The sequence below is a fragment of the Physeter macrocephalus genome, chromosome 11 (genome assembly GCF_002837175.3).
Source record: "Physeter macrocephalus isolate SW-GA chromosome 11, ASM283717v5, whole genome shotgun sequence".
In the NCBI taxonomy this organism is placed as follows: domain Eukaryota; kingdom Metazoa; phylum Chordata; class Mammalia; order Artiodactyla; family Physeteridae; genus Physeter; species Physeter macrocephalus.
The window spans coordinates 48,559,169-48,578,785 of NC_041224.1; the positions used below are offsets into that span (position 1 = coordinate 48,559,169).

A 19,617-nucleotide genomic window follows, 5' to 3' on the forward strand; every position below is an offset into this window, starting at 1 on the left:
TGCGGGCCTCTCACTGTTGTGGCCTCTCCTGTTGTGGAGCACAGGCTCCGGACGCGCAGGCTCAGCGGCCATGGCTCACGGGCCTAGCCGCTCCGCGGCATATGGGATCTTCCCGGACTGGGACACGAACCCGTGTCCCCTGCATCGGCAGGCAGATTCTCAACCACTGCGCCACCAGGGAAGCCCTAAAACTCAACTTTTTAAGGAAATGGGAGTGGGTGTGGGGAGGGCTTTTCAGACAGAGGGAATAACAGGAATAAAAATATAAAGGCAAAAATACGTTAAAAATATACCTGCTGGGCTCTTATCCCATTTATGTGAGGCTACAGAAGAAAAGTTTAGAAATATAGGCTGCTTTAGAGTTTCCCTACAAAACACGCTGCCTGTGGGCATGACTGGCTCGTCCTCCAAGCTCCAGAAAGACAGGTGAGTGATACAAAACGATCTGATTCCTCTCAGATTTCAAATTCAGGCCCAGAGGACACAGCTCTCTATTCAGTCTCCGAAACTCAGCAGGGATCACCTTGGGACTCTTACCCCTTGCCCAAGAGGGCATGGACAGATCTTGGGTCAAGGGAGAAGGGACTGCAATGCAGCTCTGGAGAAGCAAAGGGAGGGGGCAGACCTGCTTCCTCCCCCTGGGCCTTCAGCGCCCAGGACTCAGCTACCTGCTCAATGCAACACTGCATCTGTTCTTCTATCACCATTGGTGTGTATATATATATATATGTATTTTATTTTAATTTGACCAAAAAAAGAAGAAATGAATGATCCCTCTAATAGTCAAAATACTAACAGGAAGAGGAAAAATAAAATGTAGAGATAATTAACAAATTTTTATTCCTAATTAAGATTTGATATTACCACCTCTGACACTGAACCTTATACCTTGTTTTAAAAAACGGGGTTGGAGGGAGGAGAATACTTCCACTGAAGATGTGAAATCTCCAATATGCATGTTTTCTTTACCTAACTGGGCAAAAAGAATTCTTTTACACTATAAGGAAAACACAAAATAATACATACATACACATAATTTCACATGATTTTGTTCTTCATCTAACTAGTCATAAAGCCCAAATGGACAAGATTTATCTTGTCCAGAGTTTCAGTTTCTGCCAGGGAAAAATAGGCGGGTTGATGCTCTTTCGATGCTAAGATTCTATGAGCCCATCTCTAACAACAATCCTTATAAAGTGCTTGACTTAAGGAAGCCCCAGAATTTGTTCCGATGATGCAAAGGAGAGAATGATGAGCAAGGAATGAGGATAAGAGATTAGAAACAGCCACCACCACTCAGTTGTAAGGGTGTGTGACTCAGGCAGCCATTTAACAAAGTGAAGCCCAGTAAGCATGACTAAATGGGGGAACCTATATTTGAAGTATTAAATAGCTCTTCAACTCTTAGTGATCAACTTAGTTGAGAAAGAAAATAAAGGGCCACTGAATCAAGGAAAAAGTAAAGGCCACTGAATCAAAAGCCAAAAGCTCCATGTCATTGGACAAGTCTGTTACTCTGTAAGGCTCAGCATCTTCATCCTAAAATTAGGACACACCACCTCCCTGCATCTACTCACAGGGGGCACGTGGGGATCAGACACAAACTATGTGAATGCTTTGAAAACCACAAGGCACTAACAAATTACTTATTTAAAAACTCAATTTTTTTTAATTTTTAAAAATTATTTATTTATTTTTGGCTGCATTTGGTGTTCGTTGCTGAGCACGGGCTTCCTCTAGCTGCGGCGAGCAGGGGCTACTCTTCATTGTAGCGCACAGGCTTCTCATTGCGGTGGCTTCTTTTGTTGTGGAGCACGGGCTCTAGGCGCGCGGGCTTCAGTAGTGTGGCACGTGGGCTCAGTAGTTGTGGCACAAGGGCTTAGTTGCTCCGCGGCATGTGGGATTCTTCCGGACCGGGGCACGAACCCGTGTCCCCCACATCGGCAGGCGGACTCTCAACCACTGCGCCACCAGGGAAGCCCCCTCTTTTTTAAAAATAAGGTTTTCTACTATAAAAACCACAGCCCATTACCCTTTCATAATACCAAAGCTCCAAATTTTTAAGTAGTGGGTGTTTCGAAATAAGTGTTTTCACTTTAAAGATTTGGATGTTAAGAATTTAACATCACAGTCCTCTCAATAGATTCTCTAAGGTAACACTAATACAACCAACAGAGGAAAATGTACATTTGCAATGCAAGAAAATGATACATTTGGTCAAGTAGCAGGATTTTAAATGGCTACTATAACCAATCATGTAAGAGATTAGGCTGTCTCCAAAGAGCCAAAATACAGGTTCATATATATTGTGCTGGGGACCACTCTGGTCAATGCAGTTCTAGAGGTTTCTATGACAGGATCCTCCTGGTAAATGCTCTGGCCCTAAAAGTAGAAAGAGGGCCTCTAAATACAGAAGAGACATGGAGCCACGGGTAGGGTCCATTAAGTTTTCAAAAGGGTCAATGTAATATATGTTTTAAACCCTGGGATGGTAAAATACCCGATAGCACTTCTCTAGGCTTCTATTTCCTCATCTATAAGATGCAGATAAGAGTCCCCTTCGTGGAAAAGACTGATGAAGAGATTACATAGAAAGCACTCCTTGTATCTAGAGTGCAGGATGCACTCAACAAATAAAAGTTAGCATGACTAGGGAAAGCAGAGTATTTCAGTTATCTTCACCCCTAAACTAAGAGCCTTGCTCCTTTAAACAGCATCTTAAACAGCACTAGGAGCTCTTACAGAACAACTTACAAAAGAAGTAGAATATAAAAGGGGTTTTATTGCAGGGAGTGGGAAGCAAGAGGCAGGGAGACTATTAACACTTACTTATCCAGTTTCTGACACTGAGGAAACTTTGCTCATTTGTCAGATCAAAAAGCAGAAGAAACCCCATAGCATCTCTGAAGAATGCGGTTGTCAAGCTGCGGAACCTGGGAACATAAAGCAGATTGGTTACCTAAACCATGGCCCCACTCTTGAAATATAAAGCCACCAGCAGTGCCCTCAGCCTCTTACAATAGTTCATCAAAAACAAGTTAGATGTTTAATAACATGCCGCTGTTTCTAGTAACTTCACATTACATGTGCACATTATACATGCATAAATCTTATTTGTGCAAGATTTACTGAATTATGCTATTACATTGATAATTTCAACAGTGTAAAATTATGTACATAATCGATGATATTGGATAGCATACAAAATATAGTAAATAGTTATCTAGAGCAAGAAAGAATATGTGAAAACAAATCTAGACTTTCTAAAATGCCAACAATTATCCAAAGTTAAACTTGCAATTTTCTTTTAAAATAAAGACCATCTGTGTAAACTTTTAAAAATTTTTAAATAAGTTAGATGATGATATTCTAAACATGTATAATACAGTTATTTATCTAACTGATAAAAGTTTATGTGTTAATAGGCCATGTGATTTAGAAACGCAGCCTGCTGGACAGGGATGACAAGAACTAGCTCGTGATTCCTTAGTCTCAGCCAAGAATTTATTGTACAATTAAGAGTTAAATAGGCCAAAAGCAATGCTGCTTGCTGTGTTTGTCTTCTTTGTCCTGTGAAAGCTTGACTTGATTTAACATCACAATGTGTTCCATGACCTTTTAATTTTCAGTCTCTAAAGAAATCTCTTATCTCTGAGAACCATTTCTTTGGCTTTAAGGTGGGGATAGTACCGCCTCAGTCTCCCCTTTCTTGGTACTCTCTCCACCAAGGATTTATCCTGCTCTCTCCCCTCTCTCTCCCCCTCTAGTAGCAGGTTTTCTCTTATTTTGCTTTTATGCAAAGCCTGCAGCTGACAGGCATAGGCTCCAGGGAAGAAAATACTAGTACGAATCTGTCATCTAATCCGCTCTTTTAAGTTTTCTCAAATATTTCTAATCCATGTTTTTACAAAAAGAGTACTTAGCTTTCAGAGATACGTACCAAAATAGTTACGAATGAAATAATTTGCTATTTGGGATTTGCTTCAAAATAATTGGGCGGTGGGGGTGGTTAAAAGAGGTGAGGGATATACGTGAAGTAAGATGGGTCACAACTTGATGGCTGTTGAAACCAGGGAATTAGTACCTGAGTTCACTGTACTCTCCTCTCTACTTCTGCATATACTCGGAGTTTCCCATGATAAAAAGTTAAACAAACAAAATCCTTCAAGGAAATTGTGAGAGATAACATAGCTATAGCTAACTAAAAGCAACTTCAAACAGACTTGTGGTTGCCAAGGAGGGAGAGGGTGGGGGAGGGATGAATTGGGAGTTTGGGATTAGCAGATGCAAACTATTATAAACAACAAGGTTCTATTATATAGCACAGGGAACTATATTCAATATCTTGTGATAAACCATAATGGAAAAGAACATAAAAGAGAATGTATATATTCGTATAACTGAATCACTTTACCATACAGCAGAAATTAACACAACACTGTAAATCAACTATACTGCAATTTTTAAAAAGTAACTTTATATGAAGATTTCATGTGACATTTTTGTCAAGCAACCTCTGACCATGTAAATTAATTCCAATGAGATTTTCTACTAGGTTTCAACAATCAGGTAAGGATAATGCATACAACTCTACAGCTTTCTTTGTGGTTGAGTAAACAGCAAAAGCAAATGGAGAAAAGTATACCGGTCTAAAAAAAAGGTGGGAGAAAAAGAAAAAAGTCCATAAGTAAAAGGGTCCATTTTGAAAAGGATTCATTTTTCCTTTGACCTTGTATGAAATAAAGCCACCATTATCAACTCAGACTGATACATTTCCTGCTAATTTGGCAGCATGTCTTATCCAGCTGCAAATCAACTAATCAGCTGGCCTTTTCCTGCTCAGTTCACTGTGTGAAGAGCATAGCTGTTTTTCCCCTTTCCTCCAGTAAGGAGCACATAACTGAAGATCTCATACCTCTCCTGCCCTGCTGTGTCCCATAACTGCAGGTGGATTCTCTGGCCTCTGCCAATGGCTCCATCTGGTCCATTGGCTCTGTACACCTAAAATGGAAAAATGAAAGAGAAAAAGAGAACTTCTTCTCACTTTCCTATTCAGTACAACTCCCCTAAGCATCTAAACTTCTAACGGAAATCCCATCTGGAATATTATTTGTATTTTATTCCAAATAATCGTCTTTGGGTAACACAACAATTTGTATTAAATGATGTGTGCACATTATATATCTTTATAAATATATTACAAAATATACAAGTAATACATAATTTGTATTAAAAAATAAAAATCAGCTCACCTTTCCTCAAAGTCCCCTCAGGTCACTAGTTTCAGGAAATATTACCTTCTCCCCATCCTATCTTTAAAAAGTACTCTTAAAACAATTTTATAGGAAGGGCCTCTGAAAATCTCTTCCTCCATCAAAGCAATAAAAACACTGGCAAAAATAGTCAAAATCAACTTTTTCCAAACCCTTAAAATTAACAAGAACTTGCAACATTCCAAGGAGCACCTATTCAAGAAAAACAGCTGAATATCAGTAAAAATTGTAAGTTTAGTGCTGTTTTAACTTGTCCTATTCCCATTCCCCCTCCCCAGCTCCACTGTAGCCTTGAAAACCAACAGATGCACAACTACAGTAGCTGTGAAAACCATCAGTGCAGCAACCACTGTAGGAAGGAGAGGCAGAACAGGTTTGGAGTTCCCCAAAAGTCTCATCCCCAGAGTAGTGTCTGAAATCTGCCTGTAAAGCTCCATTCCCAAGTCTTGTCTTTATTTTATCTGACTTAGCTTGCTCTATGAGAAAACCCTATCCTTAGACCATTTGTTGAAAGCAATCAGCAGCAATTATTTAACATCACAGCTACCAAAGGCAACAAGACTAGTTGGACCTAACAAAAATCTAACCAAAAATCTTAAAGATAAGATATGAGATGTCCACAGAGAGATTTGAAAAGTTTCAAAATATTCCTTGGAACCTACTAGGCCAGGCTTATATGCATGGTTGTACATATGTCCAGGAAAGACCTAAAAATGCCCTAATCTCTCACCTTTGGCTGACCTTGAGGCTCTTCTCAAGCAGAAGTGAAGGCTAAGGCAGAGTTGTAAACTGCCTGCAGGAGCATTAAGCAAACATCCCAGCACACACACACAGAGTCCCTCAGAGAAAGCTGAGAGATATACTGGCTCAAGAATTTAAGAAACTTTCTGTCCACTCATTAGCTGACCACTAAGTTAACTAAGCAGAGACTGCAGTAGCGGCACATAACAAGAAATACAGACTTCACAGAATTAGCCCAAGAACATCACTAAACAAACAGTGACAACAAAAATAAACAGGAAAAACAAGAAAATCTTGGGAATGGGGAGGAATCTGATTTCCAGAGTTGCTACATTCTATCAATTTAAATGTTCAGTTCTCAACAAAATTTGTAAGACAAACAAAGAAATAGGAACACACACACAGATAAAGCAGCCAAAAGAAACCATTCCTAAGGAAGCCCAGATGTTGAACTTACAAGACTTTAAATCAGCTATTATAAATATGTTCAAAGAACTAAAGGAAATCATGTCCAAGGAATCAAAGGAAAGTATGAGAATAATGCCTCACTGAATAGAGAATGTCAATAAAGAGACAGCTATTATAAAAAGTAGTAAACAGACATTCTGGAGTTAAAAATTATAACTGAAATGCAATATTCACTAGAGGGGCTCAAGAGGAGATTTGAATTGGCAGAAGAAATAATCGCTGAATCTAAAGATAGGTCAATTGAGATCATCTAGTCTAGGCACAAAAGAAAAAAAAAAAGAACAAATAAAAGTGAAGAGAGGGAGTTCCCTGGTGGCACAGTGGTTGGGAATCCACCTGCCAGTGCAGGGGATGTGGGTTCGAGCCCTGATCCAGGAGGATCTCACATGCCGTGGAGCAGCTGGGCCCGCATGCCACAACTGCTGAGCCTGCACTCTGAAGCCCACGAGCCACACTACTGAGCCCATGCGCCACAGCTACTGACGCCCATGCGCCTAGAGCCCGTGCTCCGCAGCAAGAGAAGCCACCGCAGTGAGAAGCCTGCGCACAGCAACGAAGAGTAGCCCCCACTTGCTGCAACTAAAGAAAGCCCACGCACAGCAACAAAGACCCAACACAGCCAAAAATAAATTAATTAATTTTAAAAAAGTGAAGAGAGTCTTGGAGACCTATGGAATACCATGAAACATACCAATATATGCATACTAGCAATCCTGTAAAAAAATTTAAAAAAGGAGAGATAGAAAGAGGCAGAAAAAATATTTGAGGAAATAATAGCCAAAAATTTTCCAAATCTGATGAAAAACATTCATCTGCACATTCAAGAAACTCAGTAAAGGGCTCCCCTGGTGGCGCAGTGGTTGAGAGTCCGTCTGCCGATGCAGCGGACATGGGTTCGTGCCCCGGTCCAGAAAGATCCCACATGCCGCGGAGCGGCTAGGCCCGTGAGCCATGGCCGCTGAGCCTGCGCGTCCGGAGCCTGTGCTCCGCAACAGGAGAGGCCACAACAGTGAGAAGAGGCCCGCGTACCGCAAAAAAAAAAAAAAAGAGAAACTCAGTAAACTCCAAGAAGGGATAAACTTGCTGATATTGACTAGATAGACATATCACCACCAAACTGTCAAAATCAAAAGACAGAGAGAATTTTAAAAACAGCAAGAGAAAAGTGATTCAGTACATGCAAGGGATCCCAACAAGACTAAGAGCTGGTTTATCATCAAAAAAAATGAAGACCAAAAGGCAGTAGGATGACAAAAAGTGTTGAAAGAAAAAAGACTGTCAACCAAGAATCCTATATCCAGCAAAGCTATCCTTTAAAATTAAAAGAGAAATTAAGACATCCTCAGATAAACAAAAACAGAAAATTCATTGCTAGCAGAACTGCCCTGCAAGAAATAATAAAGACAGAGCTTCAGGCTGAGATGAAAGGACCCTAGCCAGTAATTCGAATCCATACAAAGAAATAAAGAGCACCAGTAAAGATAACTACGTGGGTCAATATAAAAGACAGTATAAGGGCTTCCCTGGTGGCGCAGCGGTTGCGTGTCCGCCTGCCGATGCAGGGGAACCGAGTTCGCGCCCCGGTCTGGGAGGATCCCACATGCCGCGGAGCGGCTGGGCCTGTGAGCCACGGCCGCTGAGCCTGCGCGTCCGGAGCCTGTCCTCCGCAACAGGAGAGGCCACAGCAGAGGGAGGCCCGCGTACCACAAAAAAAAAAAAAAAAGACAGTATAAATGGTTTTTTGCAACTCTTTTCTTCCATCTGATTAAAATACAATTGCATAAATTAATAATCATAAACCTGTGTTGATGGGCACACAGTGTATAAAGATGCAATTTGTATGACAATAACAGTGCAAAGTAAGGGGTAGGAAATGGAGCCACATAAGAGCAGAGTATGGCATTGAAATTAAGTTGGTATTAATCCAAACTAGATTGTTAAAAATTAAGATGACAACTGTAATCCCTACGGGAACTATTAAGAAAATAATTTTTAAAATATATAGTAAAAAATGAGAAGGGAATTTAAATAGTATACTAGAAAATATCTATGTAACACAGTTGCAACGAAATAACAGAAAAAAGATACACAGAAAACAAGTAGCAAAATGGCAGATATAAATCCTACTTTATTAGTAACTATATTGAATGTAAGTGTATTAAAGACTCCAAGTGAAAGGCAGGGGTTGGTAGAATGGATTTAAAAACATGATCCAACTATATGCTATCTACAAAAGACACACTTTAGATTCAAAAAGGTGTAGGGAAAAGGATGAAAAAAATATGTACCATGCAAACAATAACAAAGAGAGAGCTGGAGTGGCTATACTAATATGAGACAAAATAGACTTGAAGACAAAAAGAGTTATTAGAGACAAAGAAGGATATTTTATAATGATAAAAGGGCTGATTTATTAAGAATACATAGGGATAAAAGGAGAAATAAACAATTTGACAATAATATTTAGAGACTTCAATACTTTCAATAATGGATAAAACAAGCAGGCAGATGAACAAGGAAACAGAAGACGTGCAGAACACTGTAAGCCAACTAGACACAATTGACATCTACAGAAGATTTCACCCAACAACTGCAAAATACACATTCTTCTCAGGTACACATGGAACATTCTCAAGGACAGACCATATGTTAGGTCATCAAACAAGCCTCAATAAATTTAAAAAACTGAAGTCATACAAAGTATGTTCTCTAACCACAATGTGGTAAAATTAGAAATCATTAACAGAAAGAAATTTGGAAAATTCATGAATATATGGAAATTAAACAATACAGTCTGAAATAACCAATGGGTCAAAGAAGAAACACAAGGGAAACTAGAAAATACTTTTAGATGAATGAAAAGCACAACATACAAAAAATATCAAGTGAACTTAAAGCAGTGCTCAGAGGGAAATTTTTAGCAGTTAACACCTATATTAAAAAATGAGAAAGATCTAAAGTCAATAACTTAAACTTCAACCTCAAAAAACTAGAAAAATAAGAGTAAACTAAATCCAAAGCAAGCAGACGGAAAGAAATAATAAAGATTAGAGTAGAAATACATGAAATTTTCTTTGAAAAAAAAATCAAGAAAATTGATAAAACTTTAGTTAGACTAATCAAGGATAAAAATAGAAGACTCAAATTCTTAAAATCAGAAATGAAAGAAAGGACAACACTACCAACCTTACATATGTAAAAAGATTATAAAGGAATAGGATAAACAATTGTATGCCAAAAAATTAGATAGCTTAGAAGAAATGGAGAAATTCCTAGACCCAAACAATTGAATCTAACTCAAGAAAAATAGAAAATCTAAAGAAATATATAAACAATAAGAACACTGAATTCATAATAAAAATAACTTCCCACAAAGAAAAGGCCAGGCCCATCTTCACTGATGAATCTGATCAAATGTTTACAAAAAAATTAACACCAATCCTTCACAAACTCTTCCAAAATATAGAAAAGAAGGAAATACTTCCCACCTCATTTTATGAGGCCTATATTATCCTGACACCAAAATCAAAGATACAAGGGGAAAAAAAACTACAGACCAATATCCACTCTGAATACAGACACCAAAATACTAGCAAAAAGAATCCAGAAAAATATATAAAGGATTATATACCATGACTGAGTAGAATTTATCACGAGAACAAGATTGGTTTAACATACAAAAATCAATCAATATTGATTTGTAATGGAATAGAACAGTTATAGAATAAAGGACTAAAACCACGCGACCATTTCAATAGATGCAGAAAAAGCATTTGAAAAAGTCCAATACCTTTCATGATAAAAATGCTCAACAAATTAGGAATAGAAGGGAACATCCTTGACCTGAAGAACAGCATCTATGAAAAATGCACAGCTTATATTACACTTAATGGTGACTGAATGCTTTCTCCCTAAAAGACAAGACAAAGATGTTCTCTCTCAACACTTCTATTCAACATTTTACTGGAGGTTCTCATCAGGGCAATTAGGCAAGAAAAAGAAACAAAACATACCCAAGTTGGAAAGGAAGAAGTATAACAGAAGATGGGAATTCCAAACATGTTTCCTATCTTGTATATAGGAAATCCTAAGGAATAAATACACACGCAGATACATACACCCCCTACACACACATGTACAGGTTATATTAGAACTAATAAACAAGTTCAGTAAGGTTCCAGTACACAAGCTCAACTTACAAAATAAACTGTATTTCTATACACTGTCAAGGAACAATTCAAAAATAAAATTAAGAAAACAATTTAATTTATAATAGCATAAAAAGATTAAGATACTTAAGGATAAATATAAAAAAGTATAAAAGATATTCTGAAAGCTACAAAATATTGTTGAAAAAATTAAAGAAGATCTAAATAGGAAAACATTCCACGTTCACAAATCAGAAGACTTAATAGTGTTAAGATATCAATACTCACCAAATTATTCTACAGAGTCAATGCAAACCCTATCAGAATCTCAGCCGGCTTCTTTGTAGAAATTAACAAGTTGTCCCTAAAATTCATACGAAATTGCAAGGAACCCAAAAGAATCATGAAAAAAGACAAAGTGGGAGGACTCATGCTTCCCAATTTCAAAACTTACAACAAAGCTACAGTAATCAAGATAGTGGCATAAGGATAGACATATAGATAAATGGAATAGAATTGAGAGTCCGAAAATAAACCATTACGTTTATGGTCAACTGATTTTCAACAAGAGTGTCAAGAACATTCAACAGGGGAAAGAATAGTCTTTTCAACAAATGGTGCTGGGACAATTAGATATACACATGCAGAAGAATGAAGTTGGACCCCTATTCACCCTATACCCAAAAATTAACTCAAAATGGATCACAGATCTAAACGTAAAAGCTAAAACTATTTGCATATCATATATCTGATAAGAACATTTATCCAGAATATACACACAAAAAAACCTCTTAAAACTTAACAACAAAAAAACAACCAATTTCAAAATAGGCAAAGGATCTGAACAAACATTTCTCCAAAGATGATAAACAAATGGCCAATAAGCATATGAAAAGGTGACTGTTCCACAATATTCATCATTAGGGATATTTAAGTCAAACTTGCAGTGAGGTACCACTTCACACCCACTAGAATGGCTACAATCAAACAGACAACAAGAAGAGCTGGTGAAGATATGGAGAAATCGGAACCCTCATACATGGTTGATGAGGATGTAAAATGGGGCAGCATCTTCCGAAAAATGTGAAAGTCCCCCACAGTTAAACAGAGAGTTATCATATAGCCAGTCAAATCCACTCCAAGCCTATATAAGTATATTAAAAACATAAGTTCACCCAAAAAATGTATATGAATATTAATAGAAGTATGGTTCATAACAGCTAAAAAGTGAAACAACCGAAATGTCCACCAATCGATGAATGGATAAACAAAATGTGGTATACCAATACAATGGAATATTATTTGATCACAAAAAGGAATGAAGTTCTGATACATGATACAACATTATGCAGAAAACATTACACTAAGTAAAAGAAGCCAGACGCAAAAGGCCACATATTGTATGATTCCATTTACATGATAAATCCAAATGAGCAAATCCAGAGAATAGATTAGTGGCTGGGGGAGGGAAAATGGAAAAATGCTAAAGGATATGAGGTTTCTTTTGGAGTGATGAAATGTTCTAAAATTTGGTAGTGGTGACAGTTGCACAACTGTGAATATACTAAAAAACCACTGAATTGTACATGTTAAATGGGTGAATTTTATATAAATTATATCTCAATAAAGTTATTTTTTAAAAACAAAGTTATAAAATGGGGATTAGTTAATAAATATAATCACAAGCATATAGGGGAGGGGCAAGATAGGGGTAGGGAATTAAGAGGTACAAACTACTATATATAAAATAAATAAGCTGTAAGGATATATTGTACAACACAGGGAATATAGCCAATATTTTATAATAACTATAAATGGAATGTAACCTTTAAAAATTGTGAATCACTATATTGCACACCTGAAACTTATACAATATTGTACAGCAACTATACCTCAATTTAAAAATAATTTTTAAAAAGAACAAAAAACAGACTCTCTGGTAGTGGAAGGCTTAGGGTGTATCAGAGGGAATGAATATTTCTGTCCTAGAAGCCAGAGACCATTCATTTTTCCCAGGTAGAATACTCTCCACTGCAGGGTTTTTGTCATTAATCTCCTGACTACTTGTTAACCTGCTTCATGGGAACAGCTGCTTTTTCAGTAAGAAATGCAGTTCCTGGACATACTAACCTCCTGCCTTCCTCCCTACCCCACAATAACTTGTCTTGCTGTCCTTTGAAAAATAAATTAAATAAAATTTTTTTTAAATATCCTCTTCCCTTATTCTGCAGAACCTTGCTATTCCCTTGGTTACCTCCCAGATCCATATGCCCTACCGCCATTCCCATCCCTACTCCAACCTCACACTCCTGGTGGGATCAATGAGTTCTGCCACTTAGTGTTTCACATGCGATAGCTGAGGCCTTAAGTAAGAGAAAATCCATTAAAAATGATATCAAAAATGGAAGAAATAGCCCACAAAACAGGGGTATGAGGAGCAGGGAAGATTGCAAGCTTCATAACAAAGGTACAAAGCAAATTCCACAAATAACTTTGTGGAAATCAGAAGGAACACACCAGCCAAAAGAGTATCAAGGAAATTTTTTTAAATCTTCACTTTTATTTTATCTGCTTGGTTTTATATGAAGTGTTCTCAGTTACAGCCTTTAATCACATTGCCCAGACTGAACATAATACACTCTCATATGTACCCTTTAATTTTAGATTCCAACCTTTGTCCTCCTAATTCCTACAAAGTAAACAAAACAGACAGGCAAATGTTGACTCAGATTATGTTTTTATATAGAAGGATACAGAACTTACCACTCTCTTTTCCCTGAAATCAATGCCGACTGTCGTGATAAATTTGGAGTTAAATTTACCATCTGTGTACTGGTAAAGTACACTGGTCTTCCCTACTCCAGAGTCTCCCAGAGCTAAAAACTTCATGAGGTAATCATAGTCTCCATCAGACATAATGAAGAACTCAGTGGTTCACCTGAAAAATACAAACAAATGTATATTTACCAAAAACCGATTAGAATATATTAGAATCTTCCATGAATAAAATGACTTCCTTTAATATCCAGTTCATCAAGTACTTCTACATAACACCTATGTGCCTAAGGGTTCTGTGAAGAGAGGATTAGACATTATTCACTATCCCAAGGACTTAATCATTTGCTAATGAGATGCTACTGAACTTGTAAATAACTAACAGTTTAGGTTAAATTTATCGTGCATATTATAGTACTGTTAAGACAAAAATTCCAAGTGAGAATGAAAATCAAGAAGATAATGGTCACTAAGGCTTATACGCAGATCGTGTAGAGCAAGAGTTGACAAAACAAAGAAAGAAAGGAGGAAGGAGAATATTACAGGAATAACAATAATTCTTAGAGTGCAAGTGGTTCCAACTGCCCCTCCTTTTTCAGTCTCCTAGTGCTGCATCCTTGGCTTTTCTCTTTTAACTTGGACATTGAGGCAATTTCATTTATACTATGCATTTTCACATGTGATTATCATTCCTTCAAAGATAACGTTAAGTTCACAAGTAAAACTTGGTTTGCAGCTTCCTTACAAATTATTACTGTTACTACATATTAAATCAGATCTTTCTAGAATATCACTGCTCACTTGAGAACTGAGTTCCACCATGAAGGGCTCATTTATCTACATTTGCCTTGGTATTCTACAGGAAATGCTACCAATTCAGCTCTTCAATATTGGCCAGAAGTCTACCTTTGAGAAGAAATATTCTTGGTTTTACAGCAAGACCTAACCATGGTTACTTTTTATCTTTTGCAATCAGCACTTTTCAAGATTTGTTTTTATTCTCTAAATAGATTCAAACTATTCAAAATATCAGTCTGACTAGAAATATAGTCTGTCTCCAGGGAAGGCTTACTTCTTTTTATCCTCCCATTTCTAATACCGATAAACCCTCCTGAAAATCAGAAAAACAATCAGCTATTCCGTTACCACTGACAACTCTACCTGTCCATTCAACATACATATTCACCCATCCACATACACATTATATGCCCTACATTAGATGCTGCTGATTTTCCTCTCATTGTCCCCTTTTTACCCAGCCACCTCCTGCCCAGAAACTTTACCACAATTCTCAACGCTTCCTATAGGATTATTTCTATAGATCCATAAAATTCATAAAAGCTCAGGCACGGACATTTATTGATTTTCAAGGTTGCCTCCCCCACCCTATCCTCAATTTGGTGACTCACCTGATGCTCAAAAATCCTGAATTTTGATTCCCAAGAGCTGCTGCAGTGACTTCCACAGAGTCCCTTAGTGCAGAGCTGTGGCCTCACATTCAGATATGGCTGGTCAGTCGACAGGGCAAAGCCTCTACAAACATTTGGCATTCTATTTGCACACTATAAGGAGTGACACTGTACAGATGATGGCTTTCCTATGTTATAGCTTCTGTACTCACAGGTGCAGGTTGCCAGTATTAATGGTGTGTAACAGAATGCCTCTCCAGAAGATGACCACTTGGATACAAATAAAGATTCTAGTATGTTTTATCACAACATCTCACTTGGCTCCAAGTTATTCATAAATAAGAGCTAAGAATTGAAAAGTAGGTCCAGATAACATTGAATCATTTTGGGGGGGGGCTCCCCTCCAAATAAATGAGGAAGCAGAAAGCAACTCCAAATTCTGCAAGGAGAATGATGCAAGAAGTCGCTGTGGCTACCTTATTTCCTCCTTACTTTTCTTTTGAAAAAAATTGGTCATTTTTATAACTAGTTTCTGTATCATTTCAGGTACAGGAGTAAATGTTGTCACCAATGGCATACACTTCTAGAATTCTCTAAACCTACTTGAATGGAATTCAAAGACAGATGAACCTATCTCTGCTGCACCAAAATTTAATGTTTAGTTATCATGGGAGAAGAATTAACACAGGTAAGTCTACAAAAGATCTTCAAGGGTTTTGTCTTCTATTCGTGATGACAGCAATATATAACAGTTTGTTCCCAAACCAAACCATCATAAAGGAATTGTTAACAAACAAAATACCACAACTGAAGGTATAGACACCACCATTGAAATTAATCATATTTTATACTCTTCGGACTGCACCTTTAGACAATTATCTGCCTTGCTGACCTGAAAATAAATGCTCAGAACTTCCATTTTCTGGGTTCAGTTTGCTAAAGAATGAAACAAAACCCAGAGAGTTTAACTCATTTGCACAGTCTAGAACATGTGTCTCCTAACTTCAAGTCCAATGTCCATTCTACCTCAAGCTTTGTGGCCATTACTCAAGTTTTTACAAATGGATGTTGGATTTAAAAGTGACCAGGGGGCTTCCCTGGTGGCGCAGTGGTTGCGTGTCCACCTGCAGATGCAGGGGAACTGGGTTTGCGCCCCGGTCTGGGAGGATCCCACATGCCGCGGAGCGGCTGGGCCCGTGAGCCATGGCCAATGAGCCTGCGCGTCCGGAGCCTGTGCTCCACAATGGGAGAGGCCACAGCAGAGGGAGGCCCGCATACCACAAAAAAAAAAAAAAAAGATAAAAGTGACCAGGTAGGATATCATACAAGGTAGCCTAACAGGAAACATGTGACTTCTGAAGTCAAGCAGAGCTGGATTGGATTCCATATCTCCCACATACTGGCTACTCAGATGTTTTTCAGTCTTAGATTTTCAGGTTTCCATTCCATGAAAAAGAAGATAATGTACACTACCTCACACCGTTGTTCTAAGGATTGAATGAGATACTCTGTGTGGAGTGCCCAGCACAATGCTTGGCATATGCTGGGTACTCAGTAAATGTTGGCTCACTCTCTTCTCCCCATTCTGGACAGATCAGACAGGCTCTGAAGACCTAGAACAATTTCTGAAATTGCCTCTGGGCAGCTCAAAACATGTATTTCTGGCACAAATGATTGCTGACTGGCTCAGAGTAGTTTACCGAGTCAGCAAACATCACCTTCTTTTTTGGCTGGTTCAAACCATTTTCAATTAATTTTAAGTAGATATGTCAACAATTTCAAAAGAGTTATGACCAGCTTAAGAACAGGTTTAAATTGTATAAAACACTCTGATCCATACTAAAAAATTCATACTTGTTCAAAAGGATCTCAATGGTTCATTCTGGTTCAGAGTGAAAGAGTTAAGTTCAAAGACATTCTACCTACAAAACCATTTCTGATTGATCTAAAGCCACTTTGGTTAAAACCACATGTATCTAACCAAAATCATTTAGGTCTGGTTTTAAGAGCTCAAATTGCTTCACACTGGTTTTAGCTAGCCCAAATAAGCTCTGACCTGGACAAGCAGGTTCTGACTGGCTCACCTAAAGTTTGATTGGTTCAGAGCATATTTTACTGAATGAAGCTAGTGCTGACCAATTAAATCTATCTCCAACTGGGTCATAGTTGCTCTAATTTTATCAAACTGCTTGTAGTTCAAGGTAAAAACTGGCTCAAAACAGTCCAAGTTGACTGATAAGATGTTCAAACAGTTCAAGACTAAAAATGTAAAATGATACTCAGAAGCACAAAAAGCAATGGTTTGGTGCTTTAAACTTATACCAAATCAACAAACTTAAAATTTTACTTATAATTACACCAACTGTAGACAATCTGTACGCAAATATTTATTTCCACCACAGTATAGTCTCTTTCTACACTTGAACAGCTTGTATGTGTTGGAGTACAGTAAACAGGTTGGGAGAAGGGATACTGGCAGAGGAGAATACGATAAACAACAGGGAAAGGTATGATGAGTGACACAGCTTCCTTGGTTGAGAACTCACCTCCTGCCTTATCTCAAGGACCTGGCAGCAAAACACTGATCTGTGATCCAACAATAAAATAGAGATTTCAGCTGGGGGGAACCTTTAGCAAATTGGGATGCTATTTAGAGTTTGCCCTAAGTTGGTCACAATGACCAGGCTGGTCTGGGTTAACAGAGACCAGAATTCTAAAGAGTAAGGAAGCTGCTAGGAAATAAAAGTATTCAGGGAACAGGCAGGTCTTCAAATTGTTGACAGAGATTTTTCAGGGTATTGATGGTGACAGTTTCCTTATCTGAGCTTACAGTCAGTTAGTCAAAGCCTAGAGTTAATGGAATCATTCTATCTTTCAGGAGAAAATAATTCTAGCCCATAGCAGACTATAATCCCAAACCCATCCTGCAGTCCTATATGTGGTTGTCTCGCCACCGCTTACCACCACGAGGTAAAGACAACTAAATGTTAAGTTTCAGCTTCTGGTAGGTCTTCACGTAGAACCATCTTCATATTATTAAATATTATTTTTGGGACTCCCTGGTGGTCCAGTGGTTGAGACTTCGTCTTCCAATGCAGGGCGTGAGGGTTTGATCCCTGGTCAGGGAACTTAGATCCCACATGCCTCAGGGCCAAAAAACCAAAACATAAAACAGAAGCAATATTGTAAAAAATTCAATAAAGACTTTTAAAATGATCCACATTAAAAAAAAGAAAATCAGGGCTTCCCTGGTGGCACAGTGGTTAAGAATCCGCCTGCCAATGCAGGGGACATGGGTTCGAGCCCTAGCCCTGGAAGATCCCACATGCTGCGGAGCAATTAAGCCCGTGCGCCACAACTACTGAGCCTGCATTCTAGAGCTCATGTGCCACAACTACTGAAGCCCACGGGCCTAGAGCCCGTGGTCCGCAACAAGAGAAGCCACCGCAATGAGAAGCCCGCGTACCGCAACAAAGAGTAGTCCCCACTCGCCGCAACCAGAGAAAGCCCGCGCACAGCAACGAAGACCCAACGCAGCCAAAAATAAAAATAAATAAATAAATTTATTTATTTTTTAAAAAAGAAAAAAATTTTTTTAAGAGTATAAACATTTTTTAAAATTTTTTAATTAAAAAAAATAAAAATTAGTTTTGCTTTTTATTTTTGTTACTCAAGTCCTGAGTGGTGTTTCTGGAACCTGTTCTTCAGAAGAAAAAAAAATACTACACTCCCCAATTATGGAAATAACAAATTATTTTTATGTTGGCATTTTAGAGCAGACAGGGAAACAGTAAAAATACACAATGCAGAATTTGGGGCACCCAAACAACATTTTGTGCACAAAATTTCCAGCAAGCACTCCAGCCTATTGATGCTTGGGAAGCTAGTTCATCAAGGCCTCCCAATTGCACTGCTCTTGCTAAAAATAAGTAAGATGCCCACGTCAGGCATTTTACATGCATTAGTGTAACAGCCCTCATCACAGCCCTAAAGGCAGGTGATACATACATCACACACACTTCCTCCCTCGGAAGAATCTCGGTGCCAGTCTGTCATGAATGCCACAATGAAAGGATGAGGAAGTGGGTCTTGGGCAGTCTCTCCACATATTAACTTGGGCTCAATTCCAATGAATTGTTGAGAGACATTAAAAAAGTGGAACTTAAGAGCAAGGACTCTAGAGTTGAATCACCTGGATATGAATCAGTCCTGTCACTTTAGAAAATTTAATGTCTTTTGCCTCGGGATCCCCATCTTAACAATGGGAATGATAACCTATTTTATTAATACTATCATGTATCTTCTTTCTTAACTACTTTAAAAGTGGGGTGCATCTTATATTTCACAGTCTTACAACCCATGACATCTTGCAATTGTTATTAAATAAGGTGGCACTGGAAATACAGTTGTGTGAAATCTTTCATTAGCAGCTTCTAAGCAAAATCAAGAATGCAGCATCAACACATTTTAGATTCGATGGAGCACAACAGTAAACCTATCTCAGAGGGCTGTTGTGAGGATTGAGTATACATATAAAGTTTAGTTTAGAACAGTGCCTGGCACACAGTACGTCCTGTATAAGTATTAACTGCTATTAGCATCATCAAGCAGTCTAGCTCCGAAGTGTCAATACGAAGGCAATATTCTTTCTTAGAAATGAAGAAAGAACTGAATCCCTAATCGAAAAATAAGATTAAAAAAAAAAGACTCTATGGAGATGTAATGGCCTATATGGGAAAAGAATCTTAAAAAAAAAAAAAAAGAGTGGATATATGTATATGTATAACTGATTCACTTTGCTAT

The 19,617-nt window shown here is 38.1% G+C and overlaps 1 protein-coding gene across 5 annotated transcripts in view; it reads right to left on the reverse strand.

Moving 5' to 3' along the window:
• The window catches only part of RAB27A (RAB27A, member RAS oncogene family), a 75,031-nt gene that overhangs the window by 14,546 nt on the left and 40,868 nt on the right, over window positions 1-19,617 (reverse strand). For all 5 annotated transcript variants that reach the window (XM_007112079.4, XM_024128878.3, XM_024128879.3 and 2 more), the window contains 3 exons: window positions 13,394-13,568; window positions 4,916-5,001; window positions 2,830-2,933 (listed from right to left, as the gene is read on the reverse strand). In XM_007112079.4, coding sequence (XP_007112141.1) covers window positions 2,830-2,933; window positions 4,916-5,001; window positions 13,394-13,546 — 343 coding nt within the window. In that variant the 5' untranslated portion in view covers window positions 13,547-13,568. The remainder of the gene's footprint in view (window positions 1-2,829; window positions 2,934-4,915; window positions 5,002-13,393; window positions 13,569-19,617) is intronic.